General features: G+C 41.9%; 1 protein-coding gene across 6 annotated transcripts in view; it reads left to right on the top strand.

Moving 5' to 3' along the window:
• The window catches only part of ACSL4 (acyl-CoA synthetase long chain family member 4), a 58,897-nt gene extending 40,616 nt beyond the window's left edge, over nt 1-18,281 (top strand). For all 6 annotated transcript variants that reach the window (XM_069942681.1, XM_069942684.1, XM_069942685.1 and 3 more), the window contains exons 9-16: nt 3,121-3,192; nt 5,165-5,304; nt 6,357-6,529; nt 6,935-7,009; nt 10,934-11,125; nt 11,660-11,774; nt 13,405-13,562; nt 17,070-18,281. In XM_069942681.1, the coding sequence (XP_069798782.1) occupies nt 3,121-3,192; nt 5,165-5,304; nt 6,357-6,529; nt 6,935-7,009; nt 10,934-11,125; nt 11,660-11,774; nt 13,405-13,562; nt 17,070-17,227 (1,083 nt within the window). In that variant the 3' untranslated portion in view covers nt 17,228-18,281. The remainder of the gene's footprint in view (nt 1-3,120; nt 3,193-5,164; nt 5,305-6,356; nt 6,530-6,934; nt 7,010-10,933; nt 11,126-11,659; nt 11,775-13,404; nt 13,563-17,069) is intronic.
• Nucleotides 18,282-18,895: the final 614 nt, after the last annotated feature.

Raw genomic sequence — 18,895 nt, 5'->3', positions numbered from 1 at the left:
ACATCTGAGCATGATCAGCCATCATCGAGGCAAGGGCTAAGTCCGAGTCTCTACGTATTTGTAATAATAATGGAGACACGAGGGGACAGAGATCCCTTAGAGAATGAGCAGAGGAGGGCAAAGGAGTTGTAGAGACGTTACTCACAAATGCCGGAGCCATAGGAGAGAGAGTAGTTTGTTCAATTAGAGAACAAGGTTGCAATGGAGATTGCAACAATCCCCCTGATGATTCTGTTCCAGGCAATTGTGGTACCTGTTGTAAGGGAGCAGATTGTCCGTCAGAAAAAAGATCCTGGAGACGTAAGCTGGAAAGCGAAGGTGCCGGGGAAACCTCCGATGGTACCTGCAGAGCTAGTGCTGAAGACGCGTTCTCAATAGGGAGAGAGGCCTGTCTGCCTTCTCCTGCCATGGACGATCGTAACTGATAGTGATGAGCGCTATCCGGCTTATTCCTCCTGCTTCTCCGTTTAGCCGCTTTGGAAGGCATGGGTGTACCTGTAACAAGTTCGGAAACAAGTGCGGGCTGTGCCGGTGTCGCTGGGTCCCACCCTGCCATCTCCGAGTCAGCCAGAAGCGCAGCCAGCCATCGGTTCTGTAAGAGCCCGGCGCCATCTTGAGGTGTCGCAGCTTGAGGGAGAGATGCCTGAATCTTCCTCCTCACAGCTGCTGATGCACGTTTTGAAGTTTTCCCCATCTTGCAAGGTTCTGGGGAGTATCGGCAAGGTTCCGAGTAGAAAACAATAAAGGCTAGGGTCCCCCGGAAACTATAAATATGTTATCTTCCCGGGGCTCCTCTGAAGTGCGACCGGTCCCCTCGGCTGCAGGCTCCGCCCCCCCCCAGCTTTCTGCTTTCATTTGTATAGAAATCCTGATTTCATTATAGCCACGATTATAAGGCATGGCAGCAAAGGCCTTCATTTAAAACTTTGTTAGTGTCTGGTTCCAACTTCAAAGCCGCCACTTTCAGTGACTGTAGATTTGATCAGGCAGTTGCTGTCTGGCATTTACAGATTTTATAAGTATTAGGGAGGTGATAGGTGACGGGCTTTGCACTAGTGATGCACGATGCACTGAAATATCGATAGTTGCAGCAAAACACTGTTTCTATACCATGATTCCCTGCTATATGATAGCTTTGTTGAAGGGGTTATCCAGTGCTACAAAAACATGGCCACTTTCTTTCAGAGACAATACGACTCTAGTCTCCAGTTCAGGTGCAGTTTGCAATTAAGCTCCATTCACTTCAATGGAACTGAGCAGCAAAACCCCACCCAAGCTGGAGACAAGAGTGGGGCTGTCTCTGGAAGAAAGTGGCCATGTTTTTGTAGCGCTGGATAACCCATTTAAACTGTGCAAGCAGGAAGTTGGGTGCCTGGCATGGTTTCTGTGTGCCCTCCCTCTCTCCCAGCATCTAACACTGTAGATGCTGCTGTCAAAGCTGACCGGCATTTAACTGCTCCTGAGCAACTCCATACGCAGTGGAGGTCAGCTACTAAGACCCCCACTGCTATGACTTCCACCAATGGTCTCACTTTTGCCATTTCAACAAACAAAAAAAAAAACTAATTACATATTTGGCACAATCACATGTGTAATCATCTGAACTAGGAAATAATCAAGTTCCTGCTCTTGCACATTAAATAGTGTAACCGTGAAAAAATGTCAGTCGAAATTTGCAGATTTTTAAAGTGACTGTACCACCAGGCTAAGACTGAAGCACTGGAGGCGGGCCGACCCACCCTTAGTGGGAGGAAACCCTAGCCCCTCTATGATAGGGTTCCATTGATTCTAATGGAGTCACGTCATGGAGGGGCTGGCCTGCCTCCAGTGCTTCAGTCTTAGCCTGGTGGTACAGTCACTTTAACTTCTTAAGGACGCATGACGTACCCGTACGTCATGCGCCCGTAAGAGGTGTTCAGAGCGGGGCCGCGCGGCGACCCCGCTCTGAACCGCCGCGGTTCCGAGTGCCCCTTGTAGCCCGTGCCCGCTAATACAGTAATCAGATGCAGCTGTCAAACATGATGGCTGCATCCGATTACCGGACGCAGCTTATCCCTGGTGTCTAGTGGAGGAGATCGCCCGGAGGAGCGATCTGTTACTGCTGCCTGCCGGGGACTTCTCCAAGATGGCGCCGTCCCCGGCTCTGCACTCAGTTGTTTTTGGCTGCAGCAGCCGAAAGCAAACGAGTGCCGATCTCATTGATCTTTACTGTATAACTATACAGCAAATATCTTAATGAGAGATCAAAGTGTATATACTAGAAGTCCCCCAGAGGTATGTGTTAAAACAAAAAAAAGTATTGTTATAAGTAAAAAGCCCCCTCCCCTAATAAGTCTGAATCAACCCCCTTTTCCCAGGTTTTAAATAAAAGTAAAAAATAAACATGTTTGCTATCGCCGCGTGCGTAATCGCCCGAACTATTAATCACATTACTGATCTCGCACGGTAAATGGCGTAAGCGCCAAAAATCCAAAAGTGCAAAATTGCGCATTTTTGGTTGCATCAAATCCAGAAAAATGTAATAAAAAGCGATCAAAAAGTTGCATATGCGCAATCAAGGTACCGATAGAAAGTAAACATCATGGCGCAAAAAAATGACACCTCAATCAGCCCCATAGACCAAAGGATAAGTGTTATAAGCCTGGGAATGGAGCGATTTCAAGGTACGTACATTTGTTAACAATGGTTTGAATTTTTTACAGGCCATCAGATACAAGAAAAGTTATATATGTTATATATCGTTTTAATCGTAACGACTTGAGTAACATGCATAACAAGTCAGTTTTACCCCAGGGCGAATGGCGTAAAAACACATTCCCCCCCCCCAAATAAAAGAAATGCGTTTTGTTTTTGTTTTTTTCAAATTCACCATACTTTGAATTTTTCTGGTTTCGCAGTGTACTTTATGCAAAATTTTTAGGCACATTGTATGTGTGTTGCGGGGGGGGGGGGGGGGCTGCATTATATTCACTGTGTGTAAAGGGGGGCTGCATTATATTAAATATTGAATTGGTATTAAAATAAAGCTGGTTTGGTATTGAACTTGTAATTCTGGTATTGTGACATCACTACTTTGCACAGTTTCATGTTATTGCCCATCTCTTGCTTTTGTCTTTACAGTCCAGTAAAATTAAGAAGGGGAGCAAAGGCGACTGCACTGTATTAAGGCCCACACTGATGGCTGCTGTGCCTGTAAGTATCCTTATGTGGGACCTGCACAGTTTTAGTTTGGAAAACTTAGACTCTTCCCAAAATATATTTTGGCTGTAATACAGATTCTGATTTATAGTCTGTAATGAAGATGCTGCAGATTTTTTTACATGTATAAATTAGAGTACAGTAATGGGCAAGTGGATTAGATTTTACCAATCCTCTCTACATGCTGGCACATTCCCACACACAAATTGAACTGTGGTGCAGATTGTGAAATCTGAATGATGTTGATTAGGCTAGGCTCACACTGCGTTTTGGAAATTAGTGTGCATTAGTGTGCATCCGTTTTTTCCATTGACTTCCATTGTAAAAAAACAGATCAAAATGAATGTTTTTTTTTTTGACTGACACAAAAACGTAGCTGACACTACTTTTGTGTCCGTTAAAAAAAAAAAAAAACGGATCCGTTTTGATCTGTTTTTTTTTATTTTTTTTTTTACAATGGAAGTCAATGGAAAAACGGATCAAAACGGATGCACACTAATGCATCCGTTTTTTCCATCCGTTTTTTTTTATCAGTTTTGTTTTTTTTTGCAAAAAACGGATGAAAACGGATTGCAAAAACGCAGTGTGAAACCCAGCCTTACTGTTGTGGATTTTTAACTTTCTGTGAAGCCAAGGTGAACTCCTCTGTGGACTGCGCCCCACATCCACATGTAACACAATGCAAATGTTGCTGTGGATTTGCAGTTGAATCTGTTGCACATGTAAAAGCTGCCAAACGTCAAAGGAGATCAATTTTGCTAATACAAGGCCCCTTTAAGTTCTTTCAATTTTAAAGAGGTACTTCGATGGAAATTTTGTTCTTTATAAATCAGCTTGTTTCAGAAAGTTATATCGATTTTGTTATCTACTTCTATTAGAAAGAAGTCATCCAGGACTTATCAGCTGCTGTATGTCTTGCAGGAAGTGGTGTATTCTTTACAGTCTGACAGTGCTCTCTGCTGCCATCTCTGTCCGTGACAGGAGCTGTCCAAAATATTAGCAAATTTCCATAGAAAATCTTTTCTGCTTTGGACAGTTCCTGTCATGGACAGCAGAGCACTGTGTCAGACTGCAAAGAAAACAACATTTTCTGCAGGACATACAGCGGCTAATAAGTACTGAAAGACTTGAGTTTTTAACCGGAAAAAAATTACAAATCTATATAGCTTAACGACTGCAGTTGGTTTGAAAGAAAAGAAAATTTTGCCTTCGTACCCCTGTAAGGGCAGTTAGTTGTGTCCTACATTATATTACTGTATGGGGTGTAAACACTAGAATTCACAGAATGCAAATCACCAGTGGAAGCTCTGAAGCCTGAATATGGTGAATGCAGCCCTGTTCATAATGCAGGCTGTAAGTCGGGGTCCATACAACCTAAATAATGGATTAATTTTGTTACCTTTTTTATAAGGTCCCTGAGAAATGAAATGAACACCAGGTGTTCATTTAATAGGGGTGTAGTATGCTTTTCGTCATTAACTCTTAAAGGGGCTATCCAGCGCTACAAAAACGTGGGCACTTTCTTTCAGAGACAACACGACTCTTGTCTCCAGTTCAGGTGCGTTTTGCAATTAAGCGCCATTCACTTCAATGGAACTGAGCAGCAACCCCCCCCCCCCCCCCCAAAAGCTGGAGACAAGAGTGGGGCTGTCTGTGGAAGAAAGTGGCCATGTTTTTGTAGAGCTGGATAAACCCTTTAAAGGAATAACAGCAAAGCAGCTCTACAGCACAGTGTTGGAACAGCTGGAGCAGGGTTGGGGCTCAACTTTTTTTATGTACTTTATTTCGACGGAATACTCAGAAAATTGTACTGCTAAACCCTCCACCATTTTCATTATCTATTGGGGGAACACTGTCAATAATCCTTACCGTCCATACTTGGCACAATGACCTGTCTTCTAGGTACTTTCCCACTTTAATAACGCAGCAATACTAGTATACCTAACCAATTCAATGATTCTTACAGGAAATTATGGATCGCATTTACAAGAATGTCATGAGCAAAGTACAAGAAATGAATGTTTTACAGAGAACACTGTTTAAGCTTGGTTATGACTACAAGCTGGAGCAAATCAAGAAGGGATATGATGCTCCTCTATGTAATGTGTAAGTAGTACCTAGGGTAATACCTAGGAGGTAGTCATGCTGTAGCTGAACTTTATTAAAAAAAAGTTTGTAACAATTTTTAACTGATTACCTCTTTTTTGACTGACTCAAAGCAAGGAGTGAGTTAGAAAAAAATATAAAAAAGAAATCATTATAAAAAAAAAAAAATATATATATATATATATATATATATAATATAACATTTTTTTTATTATATCTTTCATCGCTTTATGATCCACCACGGCATAAACTGTATCATGGCTGATGTAAAGCCAGTAATGTATAGTATCTGCATAAGCCTGAGATACAGCCGCAGTTTGTAGATACAGGATGGAACTGCAGATCCCCATAATGCAGTAGCATAGTACAACAGGCTAGAATAAAGAAGCAGGGCTGCTGTCAGAGGTCTGTGTGGTCACATGACTGCTATCGGCAAGAGGTGTGTGTTCAGCATGGACCAATCGGGACTGACAGACTGCAGGGAGCATGAAGGAATGAGCAGGACATATGTGGGCACATACATGCAGCACTCTGTCCGGGGAGAGAGGGGTTACAGTCCTGTCCCCTGTAGTAAGTCCCAGCCTGAAGTGGATTTGCTATGATTTGGAAGGTGAGGGAGACTTTCTGGGTCGCAGTACCCCACTATGCATACCATGCCCCTCCCCAATTCGCCCTCCCACCCAGTACAGGGAGCTCTTAAACCAAAACAATGCTCTTAAACCAAGTCACAATTTTGAAAAACTGTGAGCTGCTCTTGCAAAATGGTCTTAATCCAAGTTACTCTTAAACCAAGGTACCACTGTACAGAGCTGGCAGCTTCTGGCTACGTTGCACTTTGTGTAAGTGGACTGCGAAGCATTTTTTTTCTCTCATCCTGTTGGTATAGGAAATGTAGTTTCTAATGGGAGAAACCCTTTAAATGCTTGGTGCTCCTTTACATTGTGGTTAGCCTGTGAGTCATACGGTTTCCTCATCAGCAGTAATATTGCAGAACTGTCACTTCGTGAGCTGTAATGGACGTCGCTCATTGCTTCTGTTTTCCTTTCTTACAGGATACTCTTCAAAAAGGTGAAAGCTCTATTAGGAGGGAATGTCCGTATGATGCTGTGCGGCGGGGCTCCCTTATCTCCGCAGACTCAGAGGTTTATGAATATTTGTTTCTGCTGCCCAGTCGGTCAGGGTTATGGACTAACAGAAACTTGTGGGGCTGGAACCATCACTGAAGGTACAAATCGGCATCACGACTGAGCTTACAGTAAATGTGTTGTCTGGTGATTCATAGCCACTTCCTAGATCTAAATTTGGTTACATGAAATATAAAACAATAGCTCATTTCTTCCTATGACTAAAAATATGTTGCAGGCGGTGGTTGCTATACAAACATAACCATAAATACGGCTAATGATCATAGTGCCAACTTGTGCATGTTTATCAAGAATTGTCACCAAACGGAGCAGAATGTTAGATATTACAGGAGCCATTGGTGCCTTTATTGATCTATTGCTGGTGGTATATTGCCCATGGTATATAGTTGTTTGTATATTTTCACACCGAATAGTCATTTATCTATACTATATGGATTGGTAGACTAAAATAAATATTACAGTTAATGGTTATTTTCTTTTTTTAGTATCTGACTACAGCACCGGTAGAGTGGGTGCTCCTCTTACCTGCTGTGAAATCAAGCTCAGAGACTGGTCAGAAGGTAAGGAAACTGCCCTGTTAGGTCTGATTGTAAGCATTGCTGCCATATGGGGAAAGGGGTATAAGGAGAGCTTCTGTAAGTGGACTGTTAATACAGCTGTTTTATTTCATTCAGAATACAAGCAGTACGCTCCCTCCAGTGTCCGCTTTTGACACTCAGCATGCACTGTAAGGTTGTCTATGCAGGGAATTTGGATCTCTGTATCAGACAAATGTGCATCCACTATATATAACTTTCAAGTTAATGTCCACCATAGATCTATATCGTGCAAATGGCTTTTTTTCTAGCACAAATTAATAAGTAAATGTCTGCAGCAGATGAGCCAGAACAGAGATGCAAATACATTGATAACTGTGCACTGCCATTTAAAGGGGTATTGCAGAGATTTTACTTTGTGTTGTAACCTGGTGATGAACAATACCAAATGTAGCCAGTGTCGGACTGGGGTACCTGGGGCCCACCAGAGGAAATGATCCTTGGGGCTTACCAATATAGAACCAGTGAGACACGACATGCTGACCCCACTCCTTTTCTGGATTCATCTGTATATGTGAAAATCCTTTCTGAATAACATTTTCAGTTGAACTAAAACTCTCAGAACACCCTACATTTATACAGCTCTTAGGCTATGCTGGGGGTTATAGTCTCTGAGAGGACAACCCTTTAATAAATCACTGTGTGCAGAGTCTCCTGGTGGCTGCAATCTGTGGGTGACAACCATCAGCCCTGAAGGTCCAGCAATACATCTGTCCACAGCGGTAGTTATCAGAGGATTGTACTACTCTACTACAACTCCCAGCATATCCTGAGGGCTGCAGACTGTCAACTTGGGCCTCGACTGAGTCGACATTACTGACCAAATCCTGTATACTGACCAATATTGCCAATAATACCAGTATACAAGGGGGAAATATTAGCGCCACACCACAACCACTACCATCACCACCATATTGTTACTGATCAAATCCAGTATACTAAGACCAATAAAACACAATACCAGATTCAAAAGTAACAAATATAACCACAACATACTGACCAAGACCACCACATACTGACTGTCACTGCTGCTACTGAAGAAATCCACTGTACAAAGTTCACAATCACCTCATACAGTCACATAGAGGTAGCCCTAGCGATACACAGGCTCTATACACCATATACATCAAAGTGCAGTTTTATCAGGTGACTCACAGGGGACGTCTTCTCTAATCGGAGTTCTTCCCTTTTCATCTTCTTCTGCCCTGGGCCATTATGAGAACTTCTCCGAGCCATGTATCCACAGAATCTGCCAGACAAACATATTAGGCTCCTCGCTCTGGCACCATCCTAATCTCTATACACACTGCACATCTGTACTGGCCCCTTTACATCCTCGTTTAGTGGGTAGGCTTGATTCTGTGACACCCTTATAGTATATGCTCCCCCCCCCCCCTGTATAGATGCCCCCTACAGATGGGCCCCCTGTGTTATCCCCCATATGGGCCCCCCCCCTTTATTACCCCCCTTAGAGATGGTCTCCCCCCCCGTGTTATCCCCCTTAGAGATGGTCTCCCCCCCCGTGTTATCCCCCTTAGAGATGGTCTCCCCCCCCCCCCCCCCCCCCCGTGTTATCCCCCTTAGAGATGGTCTCCCCCCCCCCGTGTTATCCCCCAGATCGATGCCCCCCCCCCCGTGTTATCCCCCAGATAGATGGTCTCCCCCTCTTTGCAAAGCAGATAAAAATAAAAACTCCCCTTACAACACGCTCCCCCGTCAGTTCTCTTCTCCCCCGGCTCCTGCTAGTCACTGAGTCAGTGTGCGCCAGGGCTGGTACTTCGGGAGAGAGAGCGTCTCAAACACACGCTCTCTCTGCCGGTAGCCTCCGCCGTAGTGGCACACTGACTCAGTGATGATGCGTGCGCCGGCCGGGACACAGGGAGACAGCAGGAGCCGGGGGCCAGGGTACCTCTCGTGACCGCAAGTGAAAAACTTACGGCCAAAAGAGGATGGGAGCAATTAGGCGGGGGGCCCAGTTATGCCACGGGGTGTGCCTTCATTAAAGGGAGCTTTGCTGTCATCTGACTGGGTAAGTGAGGGCCCAGGCATGTGACAGCATTGCTAGATGAGCAGCGCTGTCACTGTTGGGGGGGCTGGGGCCTCCGGTGGCCCAGTCTGACACTGAATGTATCTGGCAACTAATCCTCTCACCCACAATGCTGAAATAATGTGTGTTGCACCAAGACTGATACATTTGATTGATAGCTGTCTGATGTATATTTGCCAGCGTAGCACATGCTTACACCTGGACTACACCTCCCATGATGCTTTGTAAAAATGAGCAGGTGTTCATCTGGTCTTCTATGGATTAGAACACTTACGTCTATATAAACTGAGGGTAAATGGCAGGATAAGCTTGTCTTATGTCTGTTTTACCTAAGTGCGTTTCTGGCACAGGCTTGGGTGTGGGTGTGGGTGTAGGTCAGGTCGGTGTCAGGTTCTTCCTTGTATCAGCTGGTAGTGCTGAGTAATGCAGAGCAGACTGGTTACAGTATTAAGTAAAGCTCTGCTGTATTTGCTAGGCAATAATGTGCTCAGAATGACTCCATTGTGTGTGTCTCGTTTTCTCTTCTACTGTGTTAGTGATACTCTAGAGAAGGTGAATCTGTAATTCATCAGCCTGGACAGAGGAAATAGTAGTACTTAGAATGGGGTTTTTGTATGGAGACCTTATTGTAGGACAGCTCTAATCCTTACTGTTTTGGTTCTGAAATATCATCAGCTGCGGAACAGGCTTGCAACGTAGTGTGTTCACAGCAGCATAACCTAGCCTGGCTCGTTCCCTGCATAATTGTATTAGGGTTAACCTGGGGAGGAGCAGGGGGCAGATGATGGCTATGGGAATCTTCACTCAGGCTTCTTTTCAGGTTTAAAGGAGAAGTCCAGCAAAAATGTAGTTAAAGTATTGTATTGCCCCCCAAAAGCTATACAAATCCCCAATATACACTTATTACAGGAAATTCTTATAAAGTGCTTTTTTTTCTCTGCACTTACTACTGCATCAAGGCTTTGCTTTCTGGATAAAAAGGTGATGTCACGACCCGAGTCCCAGAGCTGTGCGGGCTGTGGCTGCTGCAGAGGATAATGGCAGAGGGATGCTCAGTGTCCCTGCAGTGCCCTGTGTCCCTCAGTGTCCCCCTGCCATCATCCTCTCCAGCAGCCACAGCCGCACGGCTCTGGGAGTCGGGTCGTGACATCACCAGGTTATCCAGGAAGTGAAGCCTTGATGCAGCAGTAAGTGAGGGAAAAAAGCACTTTATAAGCATTTCCCACAATAAGTGTATATAAGGGATTTGTATAACTTTTGGGGGCAATATTAAAATAAAAATTTTCGCTGGACTTCTCCTTTTAACTGGAAGGTACACAATAAATTGATGTGGGGTCAGCCTTCTAGCTTATGAAGCAATGGTTTACACCTGCATACAGACCAGTCCTCCCTATGAAATCTTTCAGCCTTGTTTGGGATCAGAGGTTCAGGGTTAACAAAGCACCATAGCCTGATTTAAAAAAAAAAAAAAAAAAAAAAAGCTTCATTATACCACCTCGGTTTCCTCGGAGTTCATAAACTTTGGCCCATAGCTGCCTTTTGATGCCAAATGTGAGTTTTATAACTTTCCAATGCTGGCCCCCAAGTCCATTTTAAAAAATATATATTTCAATAAGGTGATGTGATTTTGGACTTCTCTCGTTCATAATTCATATCAAAACCTAACTAAATCATAGGAAAAACTTGCTTCCCCTCTTAGATTGAGCTCATATTTTTAAGGGGGAAGAAATGGAAGTGGATATAAAGTGAAAATCTGCTCATCTGAAAATGCCATTCGGTTAACATCTTAATGCCAGATTTAAAAGCTAACTTTTTTTATTTTAATTTTTTTCCCCCCCAAGGTGGTTATACAAATGAAGACAAGCCTCACCCGAGGGGCGAGATTATCATCGGAGGACACAATGTTTCAATGGGTTACTTCAAAAATGAAGAAAAGAGCTTAGAGGATTTCTACGTGGATGAAAATGGGCAGAGGTGGTTCTGTACAGGAGATATTGGAGAATTTCACTCTGATGGCTGCTTGCAAATAATAGGTAAGTCACATTTCTAGCTCTTACAATTTCCTGGCATTTAATAATTTTCAGAACTTAAAGGCATGTCGCCTAAATTTTCGTTTACTTATTAGTCAGATACAAACAAATGCTAATTTTATTCTAATCTATTTCTATTTTCTGACTAACTTTTTTTTTTCACTTTGTGTACATTGTTATGAAGGCTGCCATCCTGCCTGAGCTGTTTCTAACAGCATTTAGTGACATGCTTTACAGCAAGACTCATGGATATAGATGACAATAGACTTTAAAGAGGTCCTTCCACAGGGAGCTGCCATTGTGTTATACAGATGTTATCTATGTGCTGGTTTCACATGTCACTGCAATGCTGTACAGATCACTTTACAGCAACCTTCTCTTATAACTACAGACAGAACAGGAAGTCTAAGCCTAATTGTAGTCCCAGTGGTGAGAATGAAAACTTCAAGATATCGGGATTAGTTTATTATATAGATAGAAAACTTAAAAAAATAATTTGATTCCCTTTAACCCTGCTGTCCTTGTGCTTCTTTACAGATAGGAAGAAGGATTTGGTGAAGCTGCAGGCCGGAGAGTATGTGTCCTTGGGCAAAGTGGAAGCTGCTTTAAAGAATTGTTCTATCATTGACAATATCTGTGCCTATGCCAACAGGTACTGGTTCTGTATAAGTAGCCTGGTCATGGTGAGCCATGGCATTGTAACAAATAGTAAAGTGATTCCAGAGCAGTAATGGTGAAGCAAAACAGTACATGAATACATTCATTTCCTGTAGTATAATCTTTGCAAAAACTACATGTTACTACATGTGATGTAAATATACCCCGTACCAGTCCTATGTGAATGTACTCTGTAGTGGAGCTCTGTACCACACCACACTGTTCTTGTATGAATATACCCTGTAGTGGAGCTTTATACCACACCATTAAAGTCCTATGTGAATATACCATGTAGTGGAGCTCTGTACCACACCACCCTATAGATATACATATATATAGATATATATATCTATATATATATCTATATATATATCTATATATATCTATATATATATCTATATATATATATCTATCTACTATCTCTTCACATATGATGTGAATGTTTTCACACACCCTTATCGAAGCATAGCTTTCTCTATGGTGGTCCAGATCGGCTGAAATGTTTTTATGCTGGAACTCTTTAACTAATCTATTCGTTTTAATTGCCATTTTATGGTATTTTCTCAGGATAGGCCATCCGTATCTGGTTGGTGAGGTTTTAGCATCTGCATTCCCACAGATTAGCTGTTCACTAGAGCCACAGCACCAGCATACACAGCAAATAGAGCCAGAAGCAGACAGCTCTGTACTTAGTGACCATGCTGGTGTTACTCCCATTAATTGCCCATTGAAGTCAGTGAGAGCTGAGCTACAGCATAGTCACTACATAATTTATTGACTTGTCTGCATTAGACACAATGTACGGTTTATGCAGGCACTGAAAGTGTTGCAGACTTCTGATCAACGGGGCTGCCAGGTGTTGGACCCCCACTGAGTCCAAGAAACTCCTATGGGTTGCCTGGGCAAAAGCAAAATTTGCTTCTGTTCTGAGGGTTGTACAACAATAATTAAATGCTCTATTCTCCCTTCTCCCACAGAGTACTGGCATTCCCAGTCCTCTCCTCCCAGTCTCCACGTCTTCCAGGTTGTGTGTCATCCTGATTCCTCAGGTCCTTTTGGAGTCAAGATGAAACGCAAACCCAATGAAGTGGAGCACTGCGGTGGACCGGAGGAGAGTATAGCATGTTCATTATTTTTATACAACTTCCACCCCTGAGAGCAAATTTGTGGTTTTGCCAAGGCTCGACTCTTTCAATTTTACATACACTATGTAGCTCATGGAGGCCAATTATTCTATTGGTGTTAGGCTGGGTTCACACTACGTTTTTGCAATCGGTTTTTTTTTCCAAGAAACTGATGCATGTGTATACATCCGTTTTTCCATTGAATTCCATTATTTAAAAAAAGATCAAAACTGATCCATTTTTTTAACTGACACAAATACGTTTTTGTGTACTTTTTTTTTATTTTTTTATTTATAGTGGAATTCAATAGAAAAACGCAAAAAAAGCAAAAAACATGAAAAAAAAAGATTGCAAAAACGTAGCCTTAGCTTTTTTTTTTTTTTTTTTTAAATAAAACAAATAGGTTTCCATCATGTAACATAGCAATATTTTCCACCAAATCGTCAGTATGTTCATCTGTGCCCTTGGACACTCTTTAATCTTCCTTGTATCTTGTTTCAGTTACCAGTCTTATGTGATCAGCTTTGTCGTTCCTAATCAGAAGAAGCTGACTAATTTAGCTCAACAGAAAGGGATCGAAGGAACTTGGGAGGAAATCTGTAACAATCCCACAATGGAGGCAGAGGTATTAAAGGAGATTAAGGAGGTAGCATCCTCAAGTAAGTGATATCCTGTTTGTCCTGTCTTGTAATACATTTAGCTAGTTATGTTCTGCCCTGAGTGCTGCTTTATTCCATATCTGGCAGACATGTATATCTATTTCATAACACGTCATAAATGTGATATTTGGCCTATTATACAGTATTTACATGTAAGATATAACTCCTCCAGCTTGTGCATAAAATACAGCTTCTTAATAAACACAAAATAATTTAATGTACAAAATAACAATTTGGCCGGCTCTGCTGGTGCTGGAACATATGGGTATTGAATGTGCTTGGCCTGTCTTAAATATATAAAAGGTAAAACATGAATGCTGTCTATATTTAGTGCAGAACAAGGTTCTGCTGCCATCTAGTGGGCAAGCTATACATGGTCTTTAACCCCTTGCCCCAAAATGACGTCCTGGAACGTCATGAAATGCCAGTGCTTAATGCATCATGACGTCCCAGGACGTCATGAAAGTAAACAAGCACCGTGCAAAATTGCACAGTGAAGTTTACTGTTTCTGGGTGCCGGCAGGACCCAGGGTCTCCTAGCAACAGCCAGGAGACAAAGCTGAGACGGGACAGTCAGTTTAACCCTATAGATGCCGTGGTCAGTACTGACTGCGGAATCTATAGGATTCACAGGAGGAGGGAGCTCCCCCTGTCACCCATCGGGACCCCTGCAGTGTGATCGGGGGTCCCGATGTGTGGCTGAGCCTGCTTATAATCAGTGGAGCATGGCCCCCCGGCGTATCTGCAGATCCGACCCCCCCCCCCCCCCCCCCCCGCGTGAGTACATATAGTAGTATACAGGAGTGACAGGAGGAGGGATCTCCCCTGTCACCCATCGGGACCCTCGCTGCGCGATCGCGGGGTCCCGATGTGTCCCCAAGCTTGTGGAATCATTGCACCAGTAACTGCAGAAGCCTGTGAGATCGCGCCGATGGTTCTGTCTCACACACGAAGTGACAGCCTGTCAGATCCTGTGGCGCGATCTCACAGGCTTCTCTGCAGTAGTTACTGTAGTGTAGTAGTAGCAGCAGTTACGATCGCAGGGTCCCAATGTGTCCCCCCAGCTTGTAGAATCATTGCACCAGTAACTGCTGCTACTACTACACTGTGAGAGTGAGCGTTAAATCCCATAGGGCAACAAAATAAAGTGAAAAAATTAAATAAAGTGCAAAAGCATAAAATAATAAAGTTAAAAAAAAGTAGATTTTAATTTTCATGGCAAAATGCTTAAAACTCTCCTCCAACACCTGTGAGGTCTAAATGCTCATTACACCCCTAGAAGAATTTTACGTGATGTCCAGTTTCCAAAATCGTGTAATTTCTGGGGGGTTTCCTCTGTAATAGTATCATGGGGGGCGCTGCCAACGCACATGGTCCCTAAAAACTGTTACAACAAAATATGTGAGAAGAGCATCTTTCCTTTCAGAGCCCTGCCGTATGCCCAAACAGTTTGTGACCCCGTACTCAGAAAAAATTGGGGAACACATTTTTTTGTATTATTTCCTTGTCTTTCTTGTTATATGAGAAATTTCAAGCCAAAAATGAATTTTACTGGAATTTTTTTTTTATTTTCATTGCCCACTGCTAAATACTTTCTCCAAACACCTGTGCAGTGCTTATACTTACTACACCCCTGGATGAATAATTTGAGGGGTTTAGTTTCCAAAATGGGGTCACTTGTGGGGGCGGTCCACTTTGCTGGTACTACAGGGGCACTCCAAGCGCATGTTGCACCCAGAAACTGCTCCATGAAAATATGCACTGAAAATGCAAAAGAACGCTCCTTCCCTTCTAAGCCCTGCCATATGCCCAAACAGTGGTTTATGCCAACATATGGGGTACTTTTGTACTCAGGAGAATTTGCGTTACACATTTTGAGGTGCATTTTTGCCTATGCTCTTTGTGGAAATATGAAATTTTAAACTAAAAGAAAATATTAATGAAAAAAAGCTAATCTTTAATTCTTTGTCCTAATAAGAAATGCTTTCCTCAAACAACTGTAAAGTCAAAATGCTCACTACACCTCTCAATTAAATCTTTGAGGGATGTAGTTTTTAATATGGGGTGACGTATGGGGGTTTCTAACATAAAAGCTGCTCCAATTCACTTCACAAATGGACTGGTCCCTAAAAAAATCGATTTTTGAAATTTTCATGAAAATTTGAAAATTGCTGATAAACTTCTAAACCTTGTAGCATCCTAAGAAAATAAAATGTTTACCAAATCATGCCAGCACATAGCAAACATATTTCTTATATGACTAAGTAACTCATTTATGTGGTGTGACCTACTTTTTTAGAAGCAGAAATTTTCAAAGTCATACTAATGCTAATTTTTCTAATTTTTCATAACATTTTGCACTTTTTTCCCCCAAAACACCAAGAATATTGACTAATTGAATACAATAACATAAAGTACAATGTGTCACGAGAAAACAGTCCCAGAATTGTGAGCATACGTTGAAGCATTGCAGAGTTATAATGAAATAAAGAGAGATAAGTCAGATTATGAAAAATGAGCTTGGTCATTGAGGCCAAAACAGGCTGCGGAGGCAAGGGGTTAAACAGATTTTTAGATAACTACGTAATTTCAACCTATACATGTTACAGTACCAGCATATTGTCCAATGTGGTTATGTTACTTTTACTACAGAAGAAAACAGATATGTCATATATAGGAGCACACCAACAAATATAGAGAAAATACAAAAGATAAGTTTATTAATTTAAGCCAGACAATGACAAAAAAAAGGGCAAAGGAAAAAACAAATCCCTGCACATTAAAAACATTTAAAAACCCCAAAAGGGAAAAACACGGTGGGACCCACACAATACATGGGACCCCCAGGCCAGCATACAGTCATCTAATGTAGCTCCATAACCCTCAAACACATGAAAAGTAGGTACACCATGAACAATAAACAAAAAATATCTAAATCAAAGCCAACAAGTGTAATATAAGGTGACTAAAACATGAAATAATGAACAGTGAATCATAATACATATCACCCAACACAGAGGGAGAGGAGCGACTCGTTGTGGCCCATGATGCCCCCATGCTTTTTGGTTTGTCTTAGGAAGCACCCCATTTTTTTCATGGTTTGGTAGTGCAGGCCCCCACTCTCTCTATACATTATGTTACTTTTAGATGAGTTTTAGTAAATTTTATGTTTTATATGTAAAAGTGGTGGGAGGATACAATAAAAAAAAATTATGGCATTGATTGCATTGAACCGGCTGCTCAGTTTTGTGCTCGGCATCTTGACATGGAGGAGATGCCTGCTGGGCCACAGCTGTGACCCACCTCAGCCAGTGATTGGCTAAGCAGGTATTTCTTCCATGTTAGGACAGCAAACTGAGAAAACCAAGTAGCATGTTTTTTTTTTTTTTGTCTCCCCCCCCCCCCCCCCAACCTTGACCCCTATGTGTATACACTATTTACCCGTTGAGCTCCCTTTAAGTAGATTAGTTACTTGTATTAAACTGGTTCTTTGTTTTGCTTGCACAGTGAAATTGGAACGGTTTGAAATTCCCATCAAGGTGCGGCTCAGCCCGGACCCCTGGACCCCTGAGACAGGTCTAGTTACAGATGCCTTCAAGCTGAAAAGAAAAGAACTGAAGAACCACTATCTAAATGATATTGAGCGGATGTACGGAGGGAAGTAGTTGCATAGTTGAAGTTTGGACTGTTCATATGGGTTGCTGGTTTGTTTGTCCTTGAACATTTTGTTTTTTTACCTGTCAGACTAAGGGACACCTTTCTACAGACTGGATAAACAGTGTATCTATGGATGTGGTATGACTATGCATGTTTGTTTAGTTACAATTGAAGATACTCATAATTTATATATTTTTTTTTTCTTGCACTCAAATGTAAAACCACTGACGCACATGATTTCAGAATGGATATTTATTAGAACAAAACATGTACATACAATAGGCGCCACCTTTTCATTGTGACCTTATAACTTACATGAAGGACATGTCATTTGTGTATTGCTGGATTAAGTGTATGTATATTCCATTTTTTTTTCTTGGGTAAATTGTTCCCATTTGTTTTAGACCTTGAGTTGAACCCTTGAAAACAAGATTAGTATCAAAATAGTGACACTGCTACAGACCACATGCTGATGTATGTTAGCAGGACAACTGAACACCTCTAATGCAAAAATCTCATTCCCTGTAATCTGGTGTATTAAATTAGAACCGACCTTCAGCTGTATTCTGGGAACAGGATGTTTTAAAATCCTGACCATAATGTTGTCATTGGGTCTTATTTATCATAATGATCCAAGAGCTTGTCAGCAACCAATCAGTGCTCAGCTTTCAGTTCAACTCCCTGATGCCATCTACTCTCCCATAGAAGTATTGTAGTAAATTATACCACTCATCGGGTGATCACATGGTTAAGTCCCCCTAGTGGGACCTAATAAATCAAAGGATATTAATTAAGTATAATAAAATGTTTGGGTGGCAAAAACAAAAAAATTCACAAAATACTAGGGGAAAAGGAAACCTAATTAGTATCACCTCAATGACCCAAAATATAAATATTACGTATAATTATTATTTTTTTTATAAATAAGCATAATTTACATCAAAGGTGAATATAAATACAGATGACTTAAAGGGAACCTGTCATTGGTTTCATGCTGTCTGAACCACTGGCTGCATGAATCGCTGACCAGCTCCCTTATTATACATGGATGCACCATTTTTAGCTTAAAGAGTCACTGTCGTATTTTTTTTTTTTGCAGAAATCAATAGTCCAGGCGATTTTAAGAAACTTTGTAATTGGGTTTATTAGCCAAATCTGCCATTATCTGCATGTAAAAAGCCTTTTCCCAGGTCCCCCCCTCCTTCCTCTTTTTCATCCACTCTGAAAAATCTGAAAATTGTGACTTGTTGCAGGAGACGTACCCTGTCTGCTCTAGGGAGAGGGGAGGGGGGAGGAGGAAGGAGGGAGTTAGCCGGCAGCAGAAAGCAGATAACAGAGGATTACAGGCACGGAGCTGGGTGACAGCTGTAATCTGAGCTCAGACAGGACACTGGTGACTGTCCAAGAAGATAATGGGTGAGATATTTGTAGATTAACTTTGTTGTCCTGTTTTGGTCTTTTCTTTAGCTCTCTCCATAGGAGAACAATGAAGACAGGGGGGAGAGCTTCAAACTGCTTTTTCATGATAAAAATGAATTTTTCGGATAATAAACCAAATTACAAAGTTTCTTAAAATCGCCTGGACTATTGATTTCTGCAAAAAAAAATTTCACGACAGTGACACTTTAACTATTTGTTATAAGAGGAGATTTCTCAATCAGGGCTGTCGGACTACC

The sequence above is a fragment of the Dendropsophus ebraccatus genome, chromosome 10, assembly GCF_027789765.1.
Source record: "Dendropsophus ebraccatus isolate aDenEbr1 chromosome 10, aDenEbr1.pat, whole genome shotgun sequence".
Taxonomy (NCBI): Eukaryota; Metazoa; Chordata; class Amphibia; order Anura; family Hylidae; genus Dendropsophus; species Dendropsophus ebraccatus.
Note: the sequence above shows the minus strand (reverse complement) of the source record. Positions and strands in the feature narration are given on the sequence as shown.